General features: G+C 37.7%; 1 protein-coding gene across 1 annotated transcript in view; it reads right to left on the bottom strand.

Moving 5' to 3' along the window:
* GSAP (gamma-secretase activating protein) overlaps positions 1-9,559 on the bottom strand; it is a 41,978-nt gene extending 32,419 nt beyond the window's left edge. The window contains exons 1-8 of the mRNA XM_010001797.1: positions 9,449-9,559; positions 4,514-4,570; positions 3,756-3,825; positions 3,296-3,355; positions 3,072-3,160; positions 2,615-2,684; positions 1,496-1,545; positions 98-202 (exon numbers count right to left, since the gene is read on the bottom strand). Coding sequence (XP_010000099.1) covers positions 98-202; positions 1,496-1,545; positions 2,615-2,684; positions 3,072-3,160; positions 3,296-3,355; positions 3,756-3,825; positions 4,514-4,570; positions 9,449-9,559 — 612 coding nt within the window. The remainder of the gene's footprint in view (positions 1-97; positions 203-1,495; positions 1,546-2,614; positions 2,685-3,071; positions 3,161-3,295; positions 3,356-3,755; positions 3,826-4,513; positions 4,571-9,448) is intronic.
* Between the last annotated feature and the right edge of the window lie 2,956 nt (positions 9,560-12,515).

Below are 12,515 nucleotides of genomic sequence, written 5' to 3'. Positions count from 1 at the left end.
ATGAAAAACAAACTCAACTATTATTACCCCACACACTCAAAACTTCACTGTCATGAGACAGCCAGGAACAAAACTACTAGAATGACTTTCATTTCACCTTTGGAACAATGTAGAAGAGCCTTTGTTCCACCATATCCCATTGTGCCCAAATGAGATCATCTACAACTCTGGCTCTTGGAAGCTGATCTGAGTTTTGAATCACCTAAAGGGAAAGAAAGAACATCAGAAGTTGCCAGTCATATCAGGTTCTGTAACAATTACGCAGTCTGTGGTTCAAATAGAAAGGAATGACAGAAGAGGCACAAATACTAAGGTGCTTGGAGGAAACATGCTACTTGTTAGCTGCACAAAGTCCACCTTTGTTGCATGCTAGGCGCTCAGTTTAAAGACACCAGAAGCATAGTTTCCAGGGTACAACTACTACCAAATATTTTCTTTGAGATTTTCTTGCTTGCAAGAAATTCATCACTGCTCAAAGTGAACCAAGGCAAACAGATAGCACCCTTGATGCAGAGAAGGGGAGAAGAGTAAATTATTTCAAGTCAGTTCAGAAGCAGCTTCATTAACTGTTGGAGAAACATGACATCCCAAAAGGATTTCTGTCCAACATCTCAGCCACTTGATGGAGAGTACTGGCAACAGGGAAAGGGCTAGAAATGGGGAAAACTGCTGAGATAGTATAAAAGTACTCTTAAAAAATGTAGGGAGATTTTATGTCAACCAAATCTATTTATTGGAAAAACACCAGATTGATCTCTTTTTTTCCTTGTTACACTCTTAGTCTTTACTGCTGTAGTCTAGCATATAAAAACCATATGCTTTAAAAACAATGTTAAACTTTGAGAAAACCATGAAAGACTTCAAAGCAACTAAAATCAGGACTTCACCTTTCTCCTTCCACACCTACATTTGCCTCCATAAAGTGAAACAACAGCTCTTGTGCAAATTTTTTACTATATTAGATGTAGGTTTATTAATCGTCTTTTAAGCAAAACATCCACAATTTTTTAAAGACAAATTCATGTTAAAAGCAGGAAAAAAAGATGAGGGGAAAAAGAGATTGGAACATTCACAGTACATGGAGTGTATCTAAGTTTTAAGTCTTGTTTGCTTGTTTTTTAAGCAAAACCTTCACTAGGACACACAAACTCCCAAAAGGCAAAGTTAGGAAGGTGACTCTGCACATACTTTAAATGGTTTTAAAAATGTATTTACATTATATTTACTCCCAGTTTCTAATATACAGATGCATTCAGCAAAAAACAAAACCCAAAAAAATAAGTAACTTTCCACATAGATAACACAGTATACAGGTTTTTCAATCAGCTTTGTGGTTAGTTGCACAAGCTGCCATACTACCAATACCTTCTCTGATATACTTCGTGTTGCCCAAGTCTAAAACTACCAAAACAGCTAAAATTACAGATGTTTAAATTTTCACTTACAGCAAAAAAAACCCCAAAACCCTCAAAACCCAAGATTTTTTGAGTCTTACCACTTTGTGTTCTTCTTCTGCAACAACGTGAATGTCAAATTGTTCGATATCTTTAAAATATATTTTTAAAAAATCATTAAAATGTACATTTTTATATGCTTTTATACAGCCTATTACACAATTTCACCTTGTAGAAAGCTATAAGAACACATCAGGGCCAGGTAAGTTCAACTCGGTGTAAGAAAAAATGTGTGACCTATGAACACAGGTGCCTATGCAGAGACACAGGCTCTCTCCTCTCCTGTGCAAAGGGTGGCCTCAGCCACAACGACCTGCTGGAAGCAGGTCCCTGCCCACATCAGCACAGCACTGTTAGGACACTGCTAACTGATACACACCAAACCAAGCCATGGGGCACTTGTACAAAGAAACGGCACGTAGTGCTGTATGCCTGTGCCTCAGGCTTCATCCTAGCCTTGCTTCACTTCCCAGCATAAATGCCACTTCACAGTTCCTTCCCATGCAAAATTCCTAAAAGTTCCCAGTAGTTTGCCAGAGCAAAGGCTGCAAGATTCACTCAGACAATGTTACACATTTCTGATGCAGTTCACAGCACTATGTGAATGTATTAGGAGGTGAACTCTGCCCACCTAAGTCAAACTACCTCATGTTGTCCTGTTTAGCAGAGAAGACAAGCCTCTCCAAATAGGTGGGAAAAGCAATCTCACTCTATAACAAGACTGAGAAGAAAGAGATGAACAGCCTTCCCAAGCATTCACCTCTATTCATTCCCTCCCATTAGATTAGGCTGAACATACAGTCAGCCGTATTCTCATCCCACTTGTCACGTGTTAAATCACAATCCATCTCTCACAGGTAAGTGATCTGCTCTGAACTTACACAGGCAGCTACAAAAGTCCATTTTAGCTTTTTAAAGTAAAAATAATTGGCAAATGCATGAACTAAACAAATAATTGCAGTCAAAGCTAGCCATTCTGCTAACCCTGAAAAAATTACCATTAAATTATACCATTTTTGAAAGACATTTGGAATACTTAGAATAGCTCACATCCTTTCTTTAAATCTTTTTTTTTCTGATAAAAGTCCACAAAAACTATAACTTATAACGATCACCTTAAAGTAAAATAATTACAATGTACTTTCAAAACATTCACTCACATTTATCTTCTGAAACCAGCAAGAGGCGACTTTCTGTAGAAGTATTTCTGCCTTCAACTGGATAAAGAAACTATAGAGAAAGTATTCACAAAAGTAAGTAACCAATGTAGTTTATAACACTTCTTAAAAATGCTGGGATTTTTAGCTGGATCTTTAAATAATTTTAAATTAAGACTGGCACACTAATGATAATGAATTAATAAAAAAGTATTGTTACAGACTAATAGTCACCAATCACCATGCAAGCTTCAGAAGACTCAAGATAAGTAAAAAGTACCCTTCATGTCAGAGAAACATTTAATGAAGTTTCTAATTTTTTTTCATTCTATGAAGAAACAGGGACACTCCACCTCTGTAACAGTTGCAAGATGACATATCTCTGCACTCAACTACTTTTTCTCTCTTCAGCATAGTGAATGAAAAAAAGGATTGTACTTAGATTAGCTGAAGAACTTACCTGCACTCGAACACAGCTATCCACAGCCTTCAGGACTCTCACGTTATTAATGGGATGAATTTCAATTAGCAAGGTTAAATACTTGGATACTGCAAAAAGAGCATGTTTTAAATAACATTATTTTTGATACACAATTTTGTTTTCTAAAGAGAAATCAGTTGGGAGGAAAAAAAGCAAAAGAGTAAAATATTTCTAACAGTATTAAAACAGCCCACTTGTATTACCTGACTTTAACAGCTGCTGACTTACTCTTTCTTCTTCTGCACCTTGACGGAAGCTGACCGCTAAGGGGAAAAACAAAGTGAAAATGAGTATTTTATACTAATCTTATAAAAAATTCTTACAGAGCAAGCATCACACACTTTTTAAACAAAAACATATGTTTAAGAAATAACAGAAGCTTTTCTGGATGTAGATGGCACATGTAACAGCAGGGGGAGGAAATGAACAAAGGGTCGTTTTGTCTTAGATTTTTGTTTTTATAAAACAATAATATCATTACAGGTCTGTCTTTATGTTTTTATCTACATCATTTGGTGATGGATCCTCTGAAATGCATAGACTGCTGTGAGCAATATACAGTTCAAAATACATTTAAGTATTTATAGACCCAAACGTATCAACCTACTAAACTAAATCATCTTTAACATGACCAAAAAATATCATGATAAAATACATATTTACCCAATAATGTCCTTTCATTGTTGACTGAACAACTGATAATGTGTAGATCCTTCTCAAACATATAGAGGTGCTACAGAGAAATACATTAATGTCAATATTTTTTTTTAACTATATAAAGAAAGCCATCTAATTACTCCTCCATAGGAAAACATGGCTGACCAGTACACCACTTCTATTTTTTAGACAAATGATTTAATGGACAAAACCCCCATATTTCAATCCTGTTTTATCACTTCTCCTTTTCCTCACTTGTTCATTTTTTACTCATTCTTTTGAGCTCTGTGTTACCACCAGAGCAGCACAGTAGCCTTTATGTAAATATGAAATTTCACCCGTTTCATACTGTTACAGGGACACCTGCATAGGCCTGTTATCATGATTCCAGACACTGAACTGCAGTAGATTCAGTTCCAGAATAACTTCTTACAAACAGTAGCACCAAACAAACCAAGGCTGCACGAATAAAAAAAAACCCTGAAATATTTACTTCTTAGCACACAGATTAAATGTGAAGGAGTGGAAAGGGCTTGAATTGGCTGTTTAGAAATAAAGACATGATGGTTTACTGATCCCAAGTCATTCAGATGTTCTGTAACATTCTGCATCTTAATACTACTGAGCATCATTAGAATCCTCCTCTCTTCTGTTCCAAACAAGCATATACTCCTTAAGGACATAACACATTGTGTTGCAAGGCATCAAGATCTGAATCACTACAGCACTGTCTTCACCAGGGAGAATTCTGGTATTGCTCTCACCTCATTTTGTTTAGTTTGAAGATCATACAATCCAATGTGAGTACTTCTCTGTTCTCCCTATGGATGAAAACAAATTAACACAGGCAATGCAAATACATACAAAGTTAAACTTAGTTTTTTAGGGTTTTTTCCTACATCTCTCCTCCTTTACCCCTGTCCCTTGACAGACATCCTCACACACTCCCTTGTCCTATAAACAGGCAGGTAATTATCTAATTTCAAGAAAGCTAAGAAAAAGAACAAAGATTTTTAATTTTTTTCTTTTTAGATCCAACACATGGGATGCAGCTGAAACGTGGGCAATCCACAGCCCACAACTGTTGCACAAACCAAGTCCCTCTCTCTCATTTTGGTTCTAAACTAATTTTAGTCATAGGCAGTAGGGTCAGGAGGAGACACATCTATACAAGAACGAAGAGAGATGCTATGGCTCTTGGAACATTTAAGGCTGTTATTCCAAAAAGCCAACACTCACCAACTCAGTGGGTCATTGCTCCAAAAGGGAGCACGGAAACATCAAACACCACCAAAAGTAGCTTCCAGTGACCTGGCTGCAGGCTGGAAAAAGCTCTGCCTTAGGAAATGATTGTTTGAAGGCTAAATATATTTCTCAAGCTCAGATGACACCATTAGCCTGCCGCCTTTGAAAAGAAACATAATACACATCCTTTATGGCTTATTGGTAATAACATACAATGATTTTGCCCGGGGCACTTCTAAGACTACACCAACCTAAATTTTTCTTCTTGGTAACTTTTACTATGCTTTAAATTATCAATTTATTTATTTTTCAATTAAATTAAATTCTGTTTGGCAGCATTGATTGTATACCAAATCAAGCTGAAGTCCACTAATGTACTTTAGGTATAGGCACTATATTGCTAAACTGTTGAAATCAAATCCAGTCACATAGACTTGTACTGAAACAGTGGGTATCATTGTTTCTAACTGCAGCTTACGGGAAGAGGGGAGAAATCTGTGGTTATTTACAAAGTTACAGCATCTTGCTTTGTGAAGTTAAAACAAAAGGCTAAGTATTCTCTTCCTAGGGGGTCTATTTCTGAGTGTCTCATTATTGTTAAGGCAATGACAAAAGTCTTTGACTTCTGACTTAAACAAGGCAAACAAAATGTCTTTATATTAAGACACAGGCCTCCTAATTAAACATTAAGCAAGTACTTGCACAAACAAGCATTATTTCTGAGCACATCTGAAATTCTAACATCCTCTGCACTTAGCTACTCAAAAATATACTTCACTAGATTGGTAACAGGACATCAGTGCCCCTATCTGTGCATAAGCTAAGATGCTTGTTTTCATGTTTATTCTGAAGAATCTTGTATTGCTTTGCAAAAGAGAAGTGCTGACACTATAATTAATTTCAGTTGAAAATCACAGAATTATAGAATGGGTTGGGCTGGAAGGAACATTAAAGATCATCTGGTTCCAACCCAAGTATCTTCCTTTACACCAAGTATCAATGTAACAGAATAGAGACACTGTTAAAACTACAGTACAACACAATACTCTTAAGATAAGCTTGAAAATAAAGTTTATTCTCCACCTTCTCCTGATTTCTCAGAATGCACTTGACTTTTTTCCACTTAGCAGACTAAGGTTGCTTTCTGCTTGTATCTATTAGGGAACAAGCCAGGGCAGCTCAGTTTAGTTTACACTGCTGTTTGTGCAGCGTCCTCACTGACATCACAGCTAATGTTTGCTGCTGTGAAACCAACAGGAAAGGTCACAGGCATATAGCAGTGCCTTGCAAAACCAGTAGCTCATTAGTTATAAATACTTTATCATGAAGAAGGGAGAGAGAGACATTAAACTGCCTTAGCAAGACAGTAAGAGCTGTAGTTTTTAGAAGCTGTAATTTCACTGCAATTTCACCAACGTAAGTGCCTTGCAAAACCAGTAGCTCATTAGTTATAAATACTTTATCATGAAGAAGGGAGAGAGAGATATTAAACTGCCTTAGCAAGACAGTAAGAGCTGTAGTTTTTAGAAGCTGTAATTTCACTGCAATTTCACCAACGTAAGTGCCTTGCAAAACCAGTAGCTCATTAGTTATAAATACTTTATCATGAAGAAGGGAGAGAGAGATATTAAACTGCCTTAGCAAGACAGTAAGAGCTGTAGTTTTTAGAAGCTGTAATTTCACTGCAATTTCACCAACGTAAGTTTAAAGAAACAGAAGGTAAGCTTCCCAGTGTCATGACATACATTAGCAGAACAGAATAGCAAAGCAGAAAGAATACTTAAATTTTTACAAATTTGCTTTAAAATATAAAACAAATGTCAAATTTGGTCCTAAAACTACCTGGCATTTGCCAAGATGTATACACCAAGAGTCTTTTTTTCTATGTAAATCTGAATGGATACGTTTGCATTAGACTCCAAAACCACAGAGCTATACCCATATGTTGTCAATGGATGGTTTCAGAAAAGGAAACATTTAGATTGAATCCTTGTTAAGCCAATAGTAAAGGGTAAAAAGTGTAAAAAGACAGACACAGATACACAATCCTCCCAACACATGCATTCTACTCCTAGGAAAGAAAAAAAATTTCAGTCCTGCTGTAAGGTATCACAGTCCCAAGGTGTGACTGCCACTGACACAGACACAACTATGTAGACAAAAGCACAAACATCAGGAAAGGCACAGTGCCAGCAGCTCAGAACCCAGCCTGATCAGGACACTGGGTGAGTGCTATGCAGCTACGACCTGGGCCACCACGTCTGCTCCTACCAATGCAGGAGCCACCTAGACTACCAAGAACTTTGGGGAAGGAATACCCCCGTCTTCTTATCATGCACACAGATATGCATGTAGGTATTGGCTCCATCAACATCAATAGCATGTAAGTGGCTACCAATATTTTCAGCTGATGAGCACAATTCTTACTGATCCAAGAAAGAAATGTGCACCACACACTATGAACAACTTATCTCTGGGAGAAGCATAATATATTTAATGCAATACCACCTTAAAATACATTTGTTCTTTGAGAGAAAACTCGAGGAAGAATCTTCCAGTTTGCCCATTAGCGAGTGTAAAAAACAATTACAACAGAAGCAAACAAAATATGTCAGCATCCTTCCCAATAGAAGAGTAAATAGATGCTGTTTCTTCAGCAGGCTCACTCACCCAGAAGTAAAAGATCAGACTACTTCATCATGGTGAGAGAAGAGAAAAATAAAAAACAGCAGCATATCCTTTGGGATGGCATTTGAGAGGTGAAAACTGCAGCACAGACATGCAGTTTGCCAGTTCCAGTTATCAGGCTTTGTCATCCATCCATTCCTACCACACAGGCTGCAGAGGTCACTTGATTTCCAGAATTAGGAAAGAGAAACCACAGAGAACATTTTCAGTGACTTCCTATGCAGCCTTTACCTCTAAGTTCAAGGAACTAAGCTGAGGAGTTTAAATCCTCCCGAGAATCACTGGTCTATTCAGTCAATGGAGTCTAGTGGGCATCTGCTCTCCTCTTCCACCCCACATATCTTCTCCCAAAGTACAGGCTACAACTGCCCAGCTCTCTAAGCTCCACCAATTGTTTTGACCAGATCCCTGCTGACTACAATGGGAGCTTAGACACCTAGCACACAGGCAGACATATTAGATGTGTGAACCTCAAGCTACAACTCAACCCTTGTGCCCTTTGCAAGAGTGTGAACAGCATATGAGGCAGCTGGATCAGAAGCACAAGAAAGCTTCAGTGTGAGAGTCCACAGATGCTAGAAAGCAGCAATATGAGACACATGCAGCACTAGATCTCCTTTTGGGAGGTAGATGGGTTACTTTCATTAAGTCTTTCTAGAATTTTAAGCAATGCAAACAAACAAAAAACAAAACAAACAAAAACCCACAACAACAAAAAAACACACACACACAAAAAAACAAAACAAACAAAAAAAATCCACCCAAAGTTGACACATTCTTTAGTGCTGTTTTTATGGTTATTGTTGTCTTGTACAGACTTCTCTCCCTATACTTGTACTAAAGGAAACATCCACCCACGGTTAAAGTGTATTAAACCTCCACGAAGGCCTCACCTCTTCCCTTAACCCTAGGTAGGCTGAAAAGTTCTTGCACTGCTGAGCTGGAGGGGAACAAAAGGCAGTCCTATTCTACTGGACTCTTATCTCCAACCTGTGCTCTTCAAAAACGAAAGGTTCTCCAGAATCCAGCTGAGTCTACCAACTTCTCCAAGATGCACAGAAAAGAAACATTGCTTATCCCATGAAGAGGAAACCTCAAGCCATAAAAAAAAAAAAAATCTCTTCAAACTACAGGCAACGCTTTTTTCCAACCTAAAAGCTATACATATGCCACGGAGAGCAGAATCCTATGTTAAAAAGGATAGCTCCAAAATTAAAAAGGATAGCTCCAGATACTTCAAGACATCAATTAAACAGGAATCTGTAGCAATAAAGTGCTACAGATTGCTCATAACGTGACAAAGAAAAAAGGCAGAAACAGAGTCAGTCTTAGATAAGTGGCACCTTGACTTACATATTGGTAGGAGGAAACATAATAAACTAAAGCAATGAGTATGCATTTAATAGTCAGGCTTCCCTGAGAAATCCTGAGAGTGAAAGAATGTTCTGCTTTAGAAGAGTTTATCTGTTAAAGACATGGCATTCCACTTCAGGTGAGACTCTGGCCCCAAGAAAAACAGCAAAAAAACCAATGGACCTTCATCAGGTCAGTACTTTGCTCTCCATTTCATCATTCTTAACCTTTGTCTGAAGTGGAGACAGGTATTTTCCCATTGCCCAATGCCTCAATGTTGCAATCAGATAAGTTTTCATGTTCTAACCCTCACTACAAAAAAAAAATTAACTACCAGAACACAATTAGGCATAGATACACATACAGTGCTATTCGCTGCTTTCTGTTTTTATTAAGTTCCAAGACTGACTTACCTTCCAGGTATAAATAATTTTTCCATTTCTTTCAACATTGACAATGTAGAGCATCAATGAATTGTCAGAAGTATCTGAAATTATAAGTATCAAAAGGTACAGGATTTTCATTTCAGCTGGTTCATCATACAATTTATGCACATTTTAAAGACACTAAATATATTTTTACATATAAACACTTCTTTGTGCAGCTGAAAATTCCCCCATTCTAGAAAGTGCGACAGAGAATATTTCTTGTGCTATGACTTAAGTCTAATAAACTTCAACACAAAATAGTTAATGGAGTTCAAAACACACAGGAAATAATTATTTACATAATCTCCTTGCTATTCATTACAATTGTGACTCTAATGGCCACTACATTTGTGATGAAAATGGGATGTGCTTTTTCAATATCTTCCATTCACAGGAAAAATAAATTTTTAAAAATTGCATTTATCCATTATGCAACATGGGGTTCAAACAGTTAAGTTGCACTCCAATCCAGAGAACACTACAGGAAGACAGAACTAGCATAATTTGCTCCCACCTGCCCTGTCAACATCCCAAAGGAATGCCTGGAAATAGCTCTACAACACCCTCCCTCCCCAAAACGCAAGAACCGCAAGACTCAGCATCATATATACATATGCAACATACCTACAAAGAAATTGAGCAATGCAGGATAAGAGATATAATTTGGGATGTGAACAGAAGAGGCATTAAAAGGGAAACAGACGAGCAGGAAGCTAGGATGGACCCAGAAAGAGAAGAGCACATCTGGACAAAAAGTGCTAAACAAAAAGGAAAACACAAAAACACGATCAAGTGTTGCACTTAAGATGATGTCACAAACTGATGGCATCAGAGGCCACTGGAAGTCGTGACAAAAAAATCTGCTTTCCTGACGCTGCTTTTCTGTTTTCTAACCACTGTAGTAATCAAATGTGTTTATCTCAGATGGAACTTCCACTACAAGTGGAAATTTTGCCCTTAATATGGTTGACAGCTGCATGATTGCTCCTAGTTTTTAGATAAAGGTAGCCTGTAGTTCAGTAAAGATGAACAAAAAGAATTATCCACAACTGTCCACAAGCGTTTAGTCAAGTTTGACACTATTTACTTTGCTTTTATCACTAGCCATTGATAGAAGAAAGCTGTGTGAAACTTAGTTTCACAAAGCCTGACACTATGAACTGGCTTCTGCAGCTTGCAGTCATAAGAAAAAAAACACCACTTTTTACAAGCATTATCAGAAGGAAATAAATCCTGTATTTTGTTGGGGCAGGATAATGAAAAACCTTAGTGTACATTTAACAATGCATCACTTTCTAGTGGTTTCAGATCAAAGTACACTACAACATCACTATGCTAGTGCTAGGTGGTGATGACTGAAAGTCTCAGGTAATCATATACTCTGCTCTCCACTCAGTGGAAACTTCCTGGAATTTAACCACCACCACAAACCTTCTATATGAGTTACTACGGTCTCCACACTTCTCTCTCAAAAAATACTTCCTCCCAACAGAATTCAGATAGAGAAGAAGGTCTGTAAAAAATCTCCAAGACAATGAATTTTCTCTATCACCAGACACATTCTGTGTCAGAATTGAGTTTCACGTCACTGAACATTGTTGGTAGGAATACGGAGCCAAAGAAGTGGCAATCATTTCTGCTCTTGGAAGGTCCTGCAATAAAACTGCATGCAGAATTACAACTTCTTCCTCATCCCTACAGATTACATCGGTAGATGAAGGGCTGCCAAAGAACCAACCCAACCTGCCTGCCCAGCAAGCAACTCCTATCCACATCCTCAGGAGAAAGCAGAGTTTGATTTACTGAAAGCCACTGTATGTAGCTCTTACAAAAATAAGCGGAATAAAGAGAACAAGGCTGGTTGTCTTTATCTGCTGCTCCTCTTCCATCATCATAGATACTCTCAGCTCTCATGCTCAGCTCTCACACACTATCCAGGGCTTTGAAGTTGTCAGGAAAGAAAATAATAAATATTCATAACTATAACATCTGAAACCACTGACACAAAAGTACCACGACTCCTAAAAACTACTAGCTTTATGTGAATGGGTATTTCTCTGATGTTTAAATTAATCTTTTCAAATTCCAACCTCCCACCTTCACATTCCCATATAAAACAGTACTACCTCAGAGGAAAAAGTTACAATCCCAAGCTGAAACACAATACAGTGACGCTCATATCTGATCAGATGCACCTGTCAACCTAGATTCTTCTGATCCTGTATTACCAGGGGCATTTACTGAAGAGTAAAGAGTCTGTATTACACTTTAAAAAGCTGAACACAGTTGTCCCTTTCCCAAACAAAAGTCAACACCATCTGGAGATCATTATGACAAATGCATAGGTTAATGAACCCACTAAATTAATCACAGATTAACTGATAAATTCATAGATAATTGATCATGCATGGAAAATTTCAGAATTTTGCCTCAAACTCCTTTAGTACACCATTCAACAGTACTTCAGTAAACCACCTCGTATATGTGAAAGTATACTTTTTGACAGATTTTGTAATTGATAACATGCTATCATGTAAACAATAATTTTATCTTACAAAACCAATAAGAGCTGATACTTTCTGGGTTCTCTCCAACCAAGTTATGAAACTATTTGATAACAGCCCCTCAATGCGTGAAGCCAGCTAAATATTTTGAGTCAATTAAAAGCAACCAAAGGACTTGAGGTTTTAAGTTCATCACACAGAACATCAGCAAACATCTATCTACTGAAGTAATAAATTATTTGGAGTCTTTTCAGACTAAGGCTTCTGAAAAGCAGAACTGAGCCAGCTGCCCTGCAGATGAATGGGAACAAACACAAGCAAGAAACCACAAGGCCAAGAATACAGACGGGTCATTCTTTTTTTCCAACCACTCACTACACCAGCTATCACACTCTGCTGCCACAGCTAACACTTTTTTTAAAATTTTAACTACCACTCATTTACCACCTAGACAAAAAAGCGTTTGGGTTGTGATTTTCCTTCCCCCCCAGGAAGGGGAGCAGCGTGGGAGAGGGATTCACGCTAAAAAAGGGGGTTTTGGGGGGGGG

Source organism: Chaetura pelagica, unplaced genomic scaffold (genome assembly GCF_000747805.2).
Source record: "Chaetura pelagica isolate M959 unplaced genomic scaffold, ChaPel_1.0 scaffold137, whole genome shotgun sequence".
Taxonomy (NCBI): domain Eukaryota; kingdom Metazoa; phylum Chordata; class Aves; order Apodiformes; family Apodidae; genus Chaetura; species Chaetura pelagica.
The sequence above is the reverse complement of the archived record's forward strand: the minus strand, read 5'-3'. Positions and strand labels throughout refer to the sequence as shown.